The following is a 15,372-nucleotide window of genomic DNA, read 5'->3' as shown; positions in this document are numbered from 1 at the left end:
ATACGGGCCTTAGTGTATTACTTACCTCTTAAGGGCGGGTTATTTTTCTAGTATTTTGTGGTGATTTGTTCCAAAAATAAAGTACCTTTAGTTTTGTACAACACAGTGTTTTCCTTCATGTGTGTAAGTGCTGTGTGACTACAGTACTATTGCAAGAACTATTGCATGTCTCCTAAATAAGCCTTGACTGCTCATCCACTGCTACCTCTTAAGAGCCTGGCTTCTAGACATTGCCTACACTTCACTAAGAGGGGAACATTAGACATATCTACTATTACTTCTACAAACCAATTGGGGATCCACTGGACTTTTTGCATGATGTAATTATTTTTAGTTCACCATATGGAGAGCCAGCGTCCTACATACACGTTTACTAGGTTTCTCTAGTGCTGAACTAGGACCCAAAATCCACAGCTAGGCACATTGCAAAAAAGAGTCAGTTTGTAGTGGAGAAATGCGCTTTGTCCACGGTGTGTTTTGGCTGTTTCCTGTTGTGGACACTAGGCCTACCCACACAGGCCATTTTTATCGGGAGGCCTGGGGGAATGCTGGGTGGAAGGAAGTTTGTCACTCCCCTCAGATTCCAAAACTTTCCATCACAAAAATGTGAGATAAATGTGTTTTTTAGACACATTTGGAGGTTTGCAAGAGATTCCGGGTAACAGAACCTTGTGTGAGCCACACAAGTCATTCCGTCCTGGATTCCCCTGAGTGTCTAGTTTTTAAAAATGTACAGGTTTGCTAGGTTTCTACCCACTGAGCTAGGACCCAAAATCCTCAGCTAAACACATTGCAAAAAAAAAGAGAGTTTTCAGTGGAGATGCTGTGCCCACATTGCGTTTTGGACTGTTTCCTGTCACGAGCACTAGGCCTACCCACACAAGTGAGGTGCCATTTTCATCAGGAGACTTAGGGAAATACAGGATAGTAGAACAAGTGATATTACCAATTGTCTTTCTCTGTATGTGTGCCTTCCAAATGTAAGACAGTGTGTGAGAGAAAAGTCATTTTGAGAAATGCCATCTGATTCACATGCTAGTGTATGGGCATCCTCAAATTCAGAAATGTGCAAATTACCACTGTTTCAAAACTACATATCTTGTGCCCATTGTAGAAATACATATGTTTCATCGATACCTGTTTTTCAGTACACCATAAATTAACGGCATATTGTTTTAAAAAATCTATCCTAGGCAGAAGAAGTTACACACTAACTTGTATTTAGACAAGAGACCCCCTAGACTGGATAACGGTTCTTGGGACAGGAGAAACTAAACAACAATTTATTGAAAGACCTCTGCAACCTGACTGATTTTTTTTACCTTCTCAATACTCTTATCAGTGACCCAGACAGAATAATTGCTCTTTATACCATCACCTTTATTCTCTATGAAATCAACAACATTGCATCATTGTATTCTTTATGTGCAAATAATATCCACTTTTGGTCAGTACAATTGGCATACAAAACCATAGAAATTCACCTAGAGTTATCTCAAGTAACCATAACTCATGCCCGAAGGTAACCCTAACTCGCGGCCTCACCATGCACTGCTAATTACTTCGCAAATTATGGCACTCATGACATCTTTGATAACACCACTGATAATATCAAGATAACATTTGCAGTAAAATGCATGATGAAAAAACTGTGCATGGTGGGGGTGCGAGTCATAGTTACCTTAGGGCATGAGTTATGGTTACTTGAGATAATTAACTGTAACGTGAACTTCTGTTGTTTTGTAAGTTTAAATTGTGAGCCTAATTATAACGCCCTTGTAACCCTTGGTTTTTTAACTGAATTTCTACGTTTAAAAAAAATTCTATTTCCTAACTATAACATCTCTAAAACATTTGTTTTTTTAAGTGACAATAATATATGTCTTACTCAGTGGCGGTTGCTACTGGGTAGCTGTACTTAGGTCACAGTTCTATTGGAAATGCGTTGTTTTGTTTGCTAATAACTTTGGTGCCATTTGATGAATCTTAACAAAAGTTCCAAAAAAGTGATCCATGGAATGTTTTGGGGTGATCCGTCTGCAGGGGTGGGGGGAGAGTCCCAAAACACAAAACCCTCATGAATTTTCTGTAGACTTTATTCAAAAGCGATATCGCAAAAACTGCTGAACGGTATGGCTCCAACACCAAATTTGTCAGAAGCTAAATTCTGTTCCCAAGAGCAATGTTTTTGTGATTTAGTGTAAATCCGTGCAGTAGTTTTTGTGACATTAAGGGTGAAAAATATTTGTATCTTGACTGATCGGTTTGAAGGACTTGAAGAGTCTCTAAACCGAATTTTCAAAAAGAACCTTCTGATTGGCCCAGGTGGCTTTTTTCATTCCTTTGAGCTAACTGCCTCAAACGTAAGGCATGCTCCAGCTGGAGTGAGCATTATGGTTGGCTGCCTGTGACATGGCTAAAAATGTTGCAGACAGCCATTACAAGAATTGGGAACTTAGGACCAGGTGTATCATTTTTAGTAACAGTGCTTACCTAATTGCGATTCTCTGCGAATCGCAATTAGATAATAGCTATTCCTAGTGTATAGAACTTAGTTTAATTTTGCGTTTTCTAATTGGTCGCAAATCGCTAATGAAAAGTTTTCTTTTAATTTTTTAAGAGCAGGCAGTGGTCCATGGGACCACTGCCTGCTCTTAAAATAAATATTTTCTGAAACATTCACAAAGGGGAAAGGGTCCCTTAGGGACCCCTTACTATTTGCGAGTGGATTATCACCTACTTGAAGTAGGTTGTAAAATACGAATGTTTTGCACCTGCATTTCGGTGACAAAACATTCTTGCAAACCGCTGTGATTCAGTACTAGGAATAGACGCCCTGCACGCTCCCCTTCCTTATACCGAATGGGTATGTATTCGCAATTCCAAATTGCGATTCTGTAACATGCTACTGAGTCACATTTTGTAATTCATTCATACCAACATGCATTTTTAAGTTTTGCATACGGCCCAGTTCTGAGAATCGGGCCATTTGCGACCAGTGAAATGCATGCTACATCTGACTCTTAGTCCGCAGCCCGGAGTTTAAAAAATCAAAAAAATATAGGAGACAGGCTAGGGATACTGTGCCCCTCTAACTCTTGTGGAAGAGGGCCCCAAGACCAAAATATTTTAAAAAGAAAACCCCTACTGGTGTTTTAAATAAAATGTAGTTTTGTATATGGAGGAGGTGTGAGTGGGGGGGCATGCTGCCCCACCCCTAGAGCCACAAATGGACCCTAGGGAGCCCATCTCCTAGGTACAAAAGTTGATTAGAAGGGAGTAGTGGCACACCCCTGTCTCGGAGCAGCGAATGGGCCCCAGAGCCCATATCCCCTAGGGATGATTTGAATAAAAGGATATAGGGCTCCACCCCTGAAAGCCACCAGTGGGACCCCATCATATACTGTGTGTCCTAGATAGTGCACCCTCTGGACGCAGTAGTTTCCCTGCCCACAGAAGCGCAAACAAGGAAAGCAAGTCACGTCATCCGGCAGGAGTTTGAAAATGCTCCAGCCGTTTGGTAGCATACCTTTGTTTACCTGTCCATGCACTTAATCTTTAAAAAAAAAAAAAGCCCTAAATGATGGGTCCCCAGGACCCAAAGTGGCTTGGGAATGGAGCCCTCCATCCCCTTATTAAAAAAAAAAAAAAAAAAAAAGAAGAAACCTGGGATGGGGTCCCCAGGGCCGAAGTGGGAACAAAGCTTAGGAACAAGTGGAAGCAGGACCCCAGACCTCAGTCATTCTACAGGCAGACACAACAAGAGTTTTTTCCTCTTTTGTTTTTCCACCAATCCTAGGTGTGTTCTGAGGTGCTGCTGGTGGGCAGCTTTTCTAACACTAACCAGTGATTTGAGATCACTCCGAATCTAATCCCAGGAAAATTCCCTCATCTAGACCAACCTCTTTTTCAGCACTTCTTGGATCTGAGAGCAATGTTCCTGCATCTGAAGACAAAAAGGGGCTTTTAGCATCAAAGTCACTATAAACATCACTGGAAGGAAGACAGCTTTGGAACGTCAGGAAACCATTGAAAGCAGAGATTATTTGAGCGAGTCTTTCCCAACTTCACAGCATTGCATGAAAGTAACTGAAAATGCATTCCCAAAATGAGTAAAAGTATGGAAAATATGTCTTTTAAATATTTGCCAGTGTATAAATCTTAAACTGGGTGGGCCTGTACAAGAGCTTTCAACCACTGCTTGTCCTTTGATCATAGAAAGTGACTGGTGAGTTAAGAGTTTAAACATATAAAGACTGTAGACCTCTGAAAAGTAAAGTTCTGGACCTAGTATGGCATATTTATTAGAAGGATAAAAGTTTCTATTGGGATTTTATATATTAGCACTTAAACAAAGACAGAAGGTACTCCCATTATTCCCGTGGGCATTAGCAGTACTTGTAATTTGATTATCTTTTGTGAACATTTATTTTTTGAGGGTATAGATTCTTCAACTTTTGAGCGAATGCCTCGATGCGGTTCTTATACTGAGACTCAGGAGACGGATTTGGCCATTCCTGAAAAAGTTGCGACACCGTCCTGGAAAATGAATGCTTTCATTGGAACATTCTGGCCTCCAGACAGGAAAGTCTTATACATAGTTTGGAAATTGTGTCATCCTGGCCTCTGTTTTTCTGACATTCTGTAATGTTCCCCTCATGTGCACTCAGCCATATGCGGGCACAATGGAGATTCTCTGCTTTTGTTGTGGTCATTCTTGACCCTTGGGCTGTTTAAAGGAGGGACCCATAGAGTGTACAGCCAACCCACAGAAGTGGGGGAGGTGGGGAGGGAGTGGCCGTATTTCTTTCACATCAAGCTATGAGATAACTGTCCTTGATGGCGGCAGAATTATTCAAGGATGCAAGCCTTTTTGCCTTCAGCCATGTGGTAAGACTTCCAAGTGCTCTTTCTGATAAAGGTTTGTTCAGCCTCCAAATCTGGGATCTGTTTTGTTTCCTGAAGGGTGCATTATGCATTACTCGTTTTTCGGTGAGCACGCCATTGTAATTTATACATAGATGATGCAGATTGTCATTTGTCAATGGTGGACATGACCGAGTGAAAATCTGTAGCTCCTGGTTCTCTTTCTAAAAATGGTAGGTACGGGGTTCTTGTTTCGCCAGTGCTTCCATTATTTATTGCAGGATTGCCATTTCTGTAAAACTCATGTTCTCTTTTCCAATGTTGCTGAACTTTGCAGAACAAAATGTTGGTAACTATCTGAGTGGGATACACACCACGTTCTTGACCTGTTCTCACTGGTTTGACCTACGACCATAAACCAAGAGGCAGCAAAAATCGGGCATAAAAGCAGAATGCCCTTATTCCTGGTTGAAGGAAAATTTTCAACTTTGATTTATTCAAGTCTTTCACATGTTTCGCCCTTAAATAAGCATCATGTACATATCCTGGACATCAATGAGTCCTTTCATGTTAATGCTAGGCAGCCACTCACCCAAAACAGAATGTTTGCTGGTGGATGTCTCCCTCTGGTTGCTGTAACTCGATTGGAGGAAATGGAGCAGAACTGCCCTGCAAAGAGAATAAAAGAACCTTTTCTGCATGCATTTGCTAATGCCCAGTTGTCTAAAGAATCTCCCTTGAGGACATTGCACCAGATTGAGCCACAAGATATTCCCTGCTACAGGGCCTCGACAAAGACTGGACTTCTCCAAGATTACTGAGCTGCAGAGATGCTTTCATACACTTGCTCCCCCTCCAGTTCCGAGGAGCCTTTTCTGATCATGTAATCTCCAAAGTGGCACAGAGTTCTTTATTTCATAGCCTAGCAATTGACATTGTGGTTTGTTGCCTGGAGTTGATTGTCCTGATTCCAGAACACGTTGAACTATCTGTGTACCGCAGACGGTCATGGTGATAGCACGGTTAAGCATATCACTAGCGCCCAGTTCTCATTTGGATCTTGTCAAGCCTTAGGTCCAGTGTGATAACAGGAGTCTTTATATCGACGCACTCCTAACTCAACTGCAATCACAACTAATTTTCTTGTTGTAAAAACTGTAAGAGTAATTCCTGATTTAGCAAGATATGTCTTCATAACTTCATGTCTTAAATTTTATAACTTATTTCCAGCATGTAAGCTATGTACATAGCGTTGTTACTTTTTAAAATGATATCTGCCAGTGTTTGTACTCTGTGTCTAAATACATATCTTGGTTGTTTCAAGAAATGTTTTCTTCTCATTGCAGCCGTTGCAGCCTCATTCTTGAGCTCCTTGCGACCCACTGAGAAAAACAAAAGCCCTAGTTTTACATTAGAAGATAACATTGAGCCTGCAATCTTTCAGATTTGTGGTGAAAACCCAAAAAATGTTCATGCTACTGCATCTTGGATAGAAGAATTAATAAAAAATGAGCACTGTGACAACACTATCCAGGATGAATGGATTGCAGAATTTGAAGAGAAGGAGTGCCAAAAATTATCTGAACTACAGAACAAATTGCAGATCCGCATTCAAGTGAATCGCAAGCAGGAAGATGCCTATATTCAAGTGAGTGGTCTCAGCAGGGACGTTATGACTGCTTGCAGGGAAATACAAAATATGATAAACAATATTAGCAAGGAAGCTGGTCAAAAACGGCAAGAGGAACTTGTGAGCAACATTGTGGAGTGGCAGTATGGCAGTGGAAGCACATTTGTTGCCTTTGGTAAACCGGCGAATCTGCAGCTCGAGAAATCATTTGAGGAAAACCAAGCCAGCATTAAGATCCAGAATGGTCACAGAACTTACCATGTGAATTTTGAAGCTGAATCTGCGACCGACGACAGAAACAATACAGTGAGAATTAGACGAAAGCCAAAGATCGAAGGTAAATCAAACAGTGTGAATAATTGTTATACTGGTATGAAAAAATGAACACCCTCTCACACACACGCAAACACATGCGTTAAGGAACATTAAGGCAGTTTTCTAAGACTGTTAGCAAGCAATATTATAAGCCTTTCAAATGACATGGAAATGCTTTACTTTAAAGGATTATGCGGTTTATATCCAAAATGAAAAACAAAACTGTGACATTATGCATTTGTTGTTAGTCATGTATCCATAATGTCTCATGCATTCAAGGTACCTCATAGATGCCATTACTAAAGACCTCACCATGATGAAGGAAACGTGGGAGTGTTTCACATTTCTCACATCTGTTTCTGACAATACTCCCATATATGCTTGCGTTGTTATCTTAAGCGTAAAAGAATTTGGAAATGTCTGTTGTGATTCACACCCAATTCATAAACCTCACTTCCTATTTTTATTTATTTATTTCACAAAATTTTAAGACACTGCAAAAAACCCAAAAGCAGCAGGATCAAATCCAGGCTGAAAAATACACATGAATCAACTAGGCCCCAATATTTTTAATCAGCCACCCTTTTCCTAAATTACAGTTTCAATTAAGTATGGTCCACCTAATAAACAATGAGTACTATTTGGTGATTCCCCTTACCGCCTGCTAAAGAGTGGGCGCCTAAAAAAAAATTATCACACTCCGAGGCGTTATCGTTAAGAAATAATACATAATTTTTTTTTTTTAATTTAGCAATGGTGCACATTTAGCATTAAACACCTTGTTAGACCTGGCAGATCTTGGCATGGTTTCCCAGTACTTTTTGCTTCTGCCCCCCTGTTTTTGGATCCTGTGCTGTATGTAATTCGTTTTTGATACTCTGGGCACTTTACCACTGCTATCCAGTGCTAAAGTGCTCTCTGTCTAAAAGATATTGGTAATTGGTTTTCTGTGATTGGCACATTTGATTTACTGATAAGTCCCTAGTGAAGTGCGCTATGGGTGCCCAGGGCCTGTAAGTCAAATGCTATTAGTGGGGCTGATTGTGCCACCCACATGAGTAGCCCTGTAAACATGTCTCAGACCGGTCATTGCAGTGCGTGCAGATTTGCACTGCCAATTCAACCTGGCAAGGGTACCCACAAAATATCTATCTGATAAAGACTTCTAGTTGCAGATGCATTACCTTAAAATTTCCCACAAGCTTCAGACCGGATCCGGGGATTTTTCTTCGAGCAGTACCCTTGGGTGTAGTTAGGTGGCATTGGTCGACTGCAGGCTTCATTGGCTTTGTGGTCACCATGATGACGTCGGGAATGGTATTTAGACGCTGTCTCAGCGCGGGGACATCAGTTCTTCTCTTTCCGCACCACGCGCTGATCCTGAGGAGAGCTACCCTGGTCAATTTTTGACCGACTTCAACACTTTTGTCAAGGCCATGCTCCCGAAGGCCTTGAGGGAGCACTCCCTCAAGCTTATGGGGGCCCGCCGCTCGTCTTCGCATCGTTCTTGGTCTCAATCGAGAGGAAGGTCTCAAGACTGCTCGCGGAGTCACCCACCACTCATCTTAGTCCACATCGGGTCACTCAGGTAAGAAGAAGAAGAAATCAAGAAGGCTAGGCATCCTTTGACTTCACCCGGTCGCTCGGCTCATGTGAAGCAGGAGGAATGTTGACGCTCTAGGCCTCCGTCCTGGCAGCCTGCTTCTGGGTCCGCTCCATGCCTCCCCGATTTTCTGGGAGCTGGAGCAAACCCTGCCTAATTGAAAGAATTCAATGAGGCCATGCGTCTCATTTTTGGGCAGTCCAGCCTACCTTCGAGCCCTGGGGGTTTAGCTCAGTGCCCATAGGGTTCCGCGCCAGCTGCTTCGGCCACTGAGGTCCCCTCCGGATCCGCTACCGGATCTGTACCAATGCCGGTCATCTCTTGGAGACCTTCCTCGGCGCTGGTTCGACTGCCGATGCTCCCAATGCCGGTTGTGCCCACGATCGGCGTCGACCCGATCCTAATCCCCGCTGACTCTGAGTCGGATTGGCGTTGGCCGACGCCGCCCTCTTCTTCAATGGGGTCTGTTCACCCCAGGTTGGATTCAGACGCTTATTCGTATGGGTATGAATACGGGGAAGGATTGGAGGGGTCCCTGGACCCTTATGAATACCAGGACGACACTAATATGGACTTGTCACAGGAATTGGACGAGGCCAGTGGTCTAGATACTTCTCCAGAAGCTGGCCTGTTTTCTCCTCCTACTGTGGCTATGGCGGATGGATCCACTTATTCTATGGTGGTCAGTAGGGTGGCTGATGTCCTTGGCCTTGAGCTACCTACTGTTGAAGCCAGGTCCAATCTCCTGACAGAGGTGCTTCAACCAGGGGCTTCCACATCTGATCCTCTCCTTCTTTTCAATGAAGCCCTCACTGTTGTCCTTCTGGGTACTTAGTCCAGGCACAGCACAGGGGCTCCTGTGAACAGGACGATCGCTCGCCGCCATCGGCCCACCCCAAACGACCCTAAATTCCTGTCCCAACCCCCCACGTCTGAGAGCCTTGTTATCCAGGCATCCACGTCATCTGGCGCATTCTCTTCCGTACCTCCGGATCGGAAATCAAAGAGAATAACCAACTTGGAAAGAAGATGTTTCTTCCTCCAGTCTGGCGTTACAGTCAGTGAACACCGCATGCCTTTTGGGCTGTTTTACTCACTTCCTGTGGGATATGGTTGCACACATCTTTCTGCAGATACTGGAGGAGGCCCAGATATAATCTCCCAAGCAGTTGCTGATGGGAGAGATGTGACAAAGTTCACTATTCGATGTGGGCTGGACACAACCGACTCTCTGGGTAGATTGGTTGCGTGGCCGGTGGCCTTGAAGCCATCTGGTTTCCCAGGGCATGTCCAACAGACCCTTATGGACATGCCCTTTGATGGCACCCGTCTCTTTGGAGACAAGGTGGACCCTGTGCTTGAGAGGATCAAGGACTCCTGGGCTATGGCTTGGTCCCTCGGCCTTTCGACTGTCCCTTGTCCCCAACAGTCCGACTTTCGCCGCTTTCGTGGCCACGGAAGGGGATCCCTGTTGCGTCCATTTCCCAGCCACTGCTCCATTCATGCTGTTCAGCCACTGTGTGGCTGGGGATGTGGAATTCGAGGGGCTCGTGGGACAGGGAACCAGAGGTCTGCCCAGTCCACCCCCGCACCTGCTGCAGCCTCCAAGCCTTCCTAGTCTGTCTCTCCACTCCAGACCAGTTGGCGGCAGGATTTATCATCCCCTTGGCCCACTGGGAATCCATCCATCCCCTTCGAAACTGCCCCTCTGGCCATGCCTCCATCCTACGGCAGCCTACTGAAGGATCATCTGGCACTATTCCACGAGGAAGTTGTAGCTCTCTTGGCCAAGGGAGCCATAGACAGGGTCCCTGCACCAGAAATAGATTGTGGTTGTTATTCCTACTACTTTCTGGTGCCCAGAAAGGACAAGGGCTTACGTCGTATCCTAGACCTTCGGGCCCTCAATCTCTTCCTCAAAATGGAGAAGTTCAAATTGCTCACCCTGGCTCAAGACCTGTCTGCCTTGGGCCCAGGAAACTGGATGGTAGCATTGGACTTGCAGGATGCTTATTTCCATATCCCCGTCTTGCCTGACCACAGACATTACCTACGAATCATGGTAGGTCACAAGCACTTTCAATTTACCATGCTTCCCTTTGGCCTTACCAGCGACCCTCGGGTGTTCACGAAAGTGATGTTAGTGGTTGCAGCTCAACTGCGCAGGTTGGGGGTTTCAGTCTTCCCCTACCTCGACGACTGGCTGTTGAAGGCAGACACACCCCTGAAACTCATCTCCCACCTTCAGACTATGGCAGACTTCCTGCACATGCTGGGGTTCACTATAAACGTGCCAAAGTCACACCTTACTCCCTCTCAGATGCTTCCTTTCATCGGAGCTGTTCTAGACTCAGTGCAGTTTCAGGCCTATCCTCCCAAAAAGCAAGTCCAGATTATTCAGGCTGTGATTCCGGTCTTTCAGCCTCTATCCTGGGTTTCGGTGACAATGACTTTGAGGCTGCTGGGCCTCATGGCCTCCTGCTAGTGATACATGCCAGATGGCATATGCGGGCTCTGCAGTGGGACTTTGAAGTTCCATTGGGCGCAGCATCAGGGAAATCTCTTCGACATGGTCCAGATCTCGGAGGGGTGGCTTTTGAATCAAGATTGGGTCAACAACAGATCCCTTTCCTTCCCCAACCAGGTCTGTGAGTAGTGACAGATGCGTCACTCCTTGGATGATGAGGCCACGGGGGAGAGGCGGAGATCAGAGGACTGTGGTCTCCGTGGGAGTCTGGACTCCACATCAGTCTTTTGGAGCTCCGGACGATCAGGCTTGCATTGAAAGCGTTCGTTCCCTCTCTCAAAGGGAAAGTGGTGCAGGTGTTCACGGACAACACTACCGCAATGTGGTACTTCAACAAACAGGGCGGAGTGGGGTCCTGGACCATTTATCGGGAGGCTCTGCATCTCTGGACATGGATGGCACATCAGCTGTGAAGTAAAATTCATAAGCCCCTTCTTGTAGGACGCTGAATGTCCACAAGATAGAATACAATGATTCGGAGTAGGTTTCAAGATAGCATTTTATTTCGCTGCAGCCCAAAGAGTGTCCGTGACTCTCTCTGGCCAAGTGCAACTGATCTCTTTTCCCCCCTTCTATGTCTTTATTGCAGTACCCACTTTACCACACTATACATGCATCATAAATTCCAAACATGTTCAAGCAAGCGTTTCCTGTAACACCGTTGAACCACAAGAACAGGATGTTCAAGCACAGAGATAACATTTCTGAGAACAAGAGGGACGGTTATGCTATCTGCAACGTTTCGAAAACATTTAAGAGAAACCAGCACATTTTTAAGAAATGAAACAAGCACAGCTGCTGAAGGCATACAGTTTTGCTCGTAGCATATACAGAAATGGAGTTAAAGGTTAGACAAAATGGAGCCCTCACGCTCAAGTTAAGAAATCCATTTTCCACAGAGGGCATTTCCCAGGTGGTTCAATGGGGTGAGCCTTGGTTTGATCGCACGTTGGACTTTTCAAGGCAGCACTCGCTCGACGCTTTTAGTCTTGAGTGGAACTTTGGCCTCCTTTACGCCTTTACCACTTCTTTTCAGAGTTCTGAAGATCAAGGGCAACCGGGCCCAAGTAATCTTTGTGGCTTCGGACCGGGCACGGAGAGCATGGTATCGAGACCTACTGAGTATGGCCACCGATCCTCCACTCAGACTGTCCCTTCAGGAGGTCTTTTGTTGCAGCAGGGGATGGTCCTCCACCCAAACCTGTCTAATCTTCGCCTTCATGCGTGGAGATTGAGCAGCGGCAGTTGATGGCTTTTGACCTTCCACTCGAAGTCTGTGATGTTATCTTGGCAGCCAGGCGTCCCTCCACCGAAATGGTGTACGCCTGTCGTTGGCATAAATTTGTGGCATGGTGTACCAACAAGTCTTATCATCCCCTCTCTGCTCCTCTATCTGAGGTTCTTTTGTTGATAATTTCTTTGGCCCAGCAGTGCTCTGCTTTGGGCTCCCCTAAAGGTACTTATCGGCTATCTCGGCCTTTCTTAGATTTCCTGATCAACCTTCCATTTTTAAGTCTCCTTTTGTTGGTAGATTCCTTAAGGGTCTCACCCACTTGTATCCTCCCACTCTGTTTATCCTGCCTCAGTGGGACCTTAATCTTCTCCTTACTTATTGGATGTGTGCTCCTTTTGAACCATTACACAAATGTCCCTTACGGCTCCTTACTTTAAAAAATGTTTTTCTTGTTGCCATCACCTCTGCTCACAGAGTGAGTGAGCTTCAGGCTCTTTCTTCAAAGCCCCTATTTTTGTCTGTGCACCCTGACAAAGTGGTGTTACGCCCTAGGGCCTCATTCCTTCCCAAAGTTGATACACCTTTTCATGTAGGCCAGTCCATCACTTCGCCTACTTTTTCTGCTCCTCCACATCCTTCTCATGAAGAGGAGAGACTACACCGAATAGATCCAAAATGGGTGTCGGCATTCTACCTCAATCGTACTAAAGATTTCCAGGTGGACGTTCAACTCTTTCTTGGATACGTGGGTGCATAGAAAGGGAAGGCGATGCAAAAGCGTACCATCTCATGATGGGTACTACTTTGCATCAAAGTGTGTTATGCTTTGGCAAAAAAGCAACTCCCTGAGGGCTTGCACACTCATTCAACCAGTGCAACTGCAGTACTAGCACGCAGAGATTCTGTCCTGGACATCTGCTAGACAGCAACATGGGCATCCCGGAATATGTTTACAAAACTTTACTGCGTGGACAGTCAGGTTCTGTAGGGACAGCTACTTTGGTCATTGGGTCCTGCAGGACTTTTCTAGTATGATCTTGGTTCGCAGCCCACAACCGAGGATGGCATTGCTTGGGTATCTAATCTAAGTGAAGGAATCTGCAACTAGAAGTCTCTATCAGTTGAACAAGTAACTTACCTTCGGTAACGATTTATCTGTTAGAGACATATTCTAGTTGCAGATTCCTTACCGACCCACCCATCCTCCCCGCTTGCGAACTGATTTTTAGGGACAGCGATTCCCCATTCAGGGCCTTAGCTCTGGTGCGCCAATTTCAGTGTTCTTCATGGCTCTGCGCTTTGGCGTGGAAAGTTGTGAAAAGAAAATTATGTCACCGCACTGAGGCGCCATCTATATACAACTCACGGCGCCAATGACGCCCACTGAGTCAACCAACGCCACCTAATGACGTGCAAGGGTATTGCTCAAATAAAAATCTCTGGATCCAGTCTGACTGGGGGAAATTCTAAGGTAATGAATCTGCAACTAGAATATGACTCTACCAGATAAATCGTTACCAAAGGTAGTAAATTGTTCTTTAAGTGCAGTTTCCAATTGGGAGCAGATAGAGATGTGGAGTTTGGGGTCTCTGAACTCACAATTTAAAAATACACCGTTTGATAGAGTTGTTTTTTAGAGTGTCTGTTTGAAAACGCCACTTATAGAAAGTGGGCATTTTTTTGCTTAACCACTCTGTGTCTCTGCCTGCCTGTGGAATCCACGTCTTGGTCAGACTGACAGTTGGGCTGTTTGTGAATTCTCTCTAGACAGTGACACAAAGGGAGCTGGGGAGTGTTCTGCATATTCTGATGAGTCTCGTGGGCTAGAATGGGGAGGGAGGAGCTGACACACCTGTAAGGGCTGTGCCTGTCCTCAAACAATGCAGACTCCAACTCCCTGGAGTGTCTGGGGCCAGGCCTGGGCAAGGCAGGATCTTGTGAACAAAAGAGACTTTCCTTTGGAGTTTGCCTACTTCAAAGGCAGAAATGAATATAAGTAGTGAACACAAAACCCTAGACATTTAGATTAATTCTGGATCAAGAGGAACCTCTGCCAAGGAGAAGAGCTTGATGCTTGAGAAGAACCTGCCACTCTGCCTGTTGCTTTGCTGTGCTGGCCTGCTGCTGCTTCTGGCTTAAGAGGGAAAGGACTGGACTTTGCTTTCTGAAAACCTGCTTGTGATGTTTCTCCAAGGGCTTTTTAATGAGCTAACCCCCTATTCTGAAGTCTCAGAGACATCAAAGAAGTTATCTGCCACTGCCTGGGCTCTTCTGCTGAGAGCCCTGACTTGCTAAGTGGTGCAAAATCCAGGCCCATGGCCCTTAGAAGTGGAAGCTGGTAACTTGTGGGGGAATTTCACACACCGCTGTGTGCGTGTTAGAAAAATTGACGCACCACCCGTCCCGCAGCTGAAAATCTGACAGAGCACCTGCCTCGTGGCTGAAGAAATGACGCAGCTCCTGTTTTCAACGAGAACTCTTCGCACAGCGCGTCAGAAATTTCCACGCACGGATCCTGGGTGATCTGCAACCATCACTGCACAGACCCAAAGCTGCGCATCTAAAATCGACAAAGGATCTAACTTGCAAGTAAAGAATCGACGCATGGCCTCCAGTGTGAGTAAAAAAATCGACGCACAGCCTCACTTGCGAATAAGGGATTGACGCATTGCTTGCTCTTCTGAAGCACCATCGCCGTTGCGGCTTTATTTTTGACCCATACCAGGTACTATATGCTAAAACAACGCATCCTTTGATTTCTCTTGATTGACTCTTTTTACTTTAAAAATGCATATCTTTGCTTGTGTATGTTGGATTTTTGTCATGTTGGTCTTGTTTGATTTAGATAAATATTTCTAAACTGGTGTGGGGGTCTTTTTGTGGTGTTTTCACTGTGTTACTGTGAGTATTTGTCCAAATACTTTACACATTGCTTCTGAGATGAGCCTGACTGCTTGTGCCAAGCTACCAAGGGGATGAGCAGGGATTATCTGAGCTGTGTATCTTCCTTACCCTTAGAGTGAGGGTCCTACGTTGGACATAGTGCAAACTGACTGCCAACCAGAAACCCATTTCTAACACACCTTCAAGTGAAGGTACCTTTTTTGGGATCTCCTATCCTCAAGGCAATTTAAAGCTTTCATACAACCATATACAGTTTAAAGAAATTAACATTTTTAGAAATGGTAGGAAATGCA

The 15,372-nt window shown here is 44.9% G+C and overlaps 1 protein-coding gene across 2 annotated transcripts in view; it reads left to right on the top strand.

Annotated features, from left to right (window-relative positions):
• The window catches only part of LOC138284950 (protein mono-ADP-ribosyltransferase PARP14-like), a 1,156,311-nt gene that overhangs the window by 848,465 nt on the left and 292,474 nt on the right, over positions 1 to 15,372 (top strand). For both annotated transcript variants that reach the window (XM_069224299.1, XM_069224298.1), the window contains exon 15: positions 6,213 to 6,833. In XM_069224299.1, the coding sequence (XP_069080400.1) occupies positions 6,213 to 6,833 (621 nt within the window). The remainder of the gene's footprint in view (positions 1 to 6,212; positions 6,834 to 15,372) is intronic.

Source organism: Pleurodeles waltl, chromosome 3_1, assembly GCF_031143425.1.
Source record: "Pleurodeles waltl isolate 20211129_DDA chromosome 3_1, aPleWal1.hap1.20221129, whole genome shotgun sequence".
In the NCBI taxonomy this organism is placed as follows: Eukaryota; Metazoa; Chordata; class Amphibia; order Caudata; family Salamandridae; genus Pleurodeles; species Pleurodeles waltl.
The sequence above is the reverse complement of the archived record's forward strand: the minus strand, read 5'-3'. Positions and strand labels throughout refer to the sequence as shown.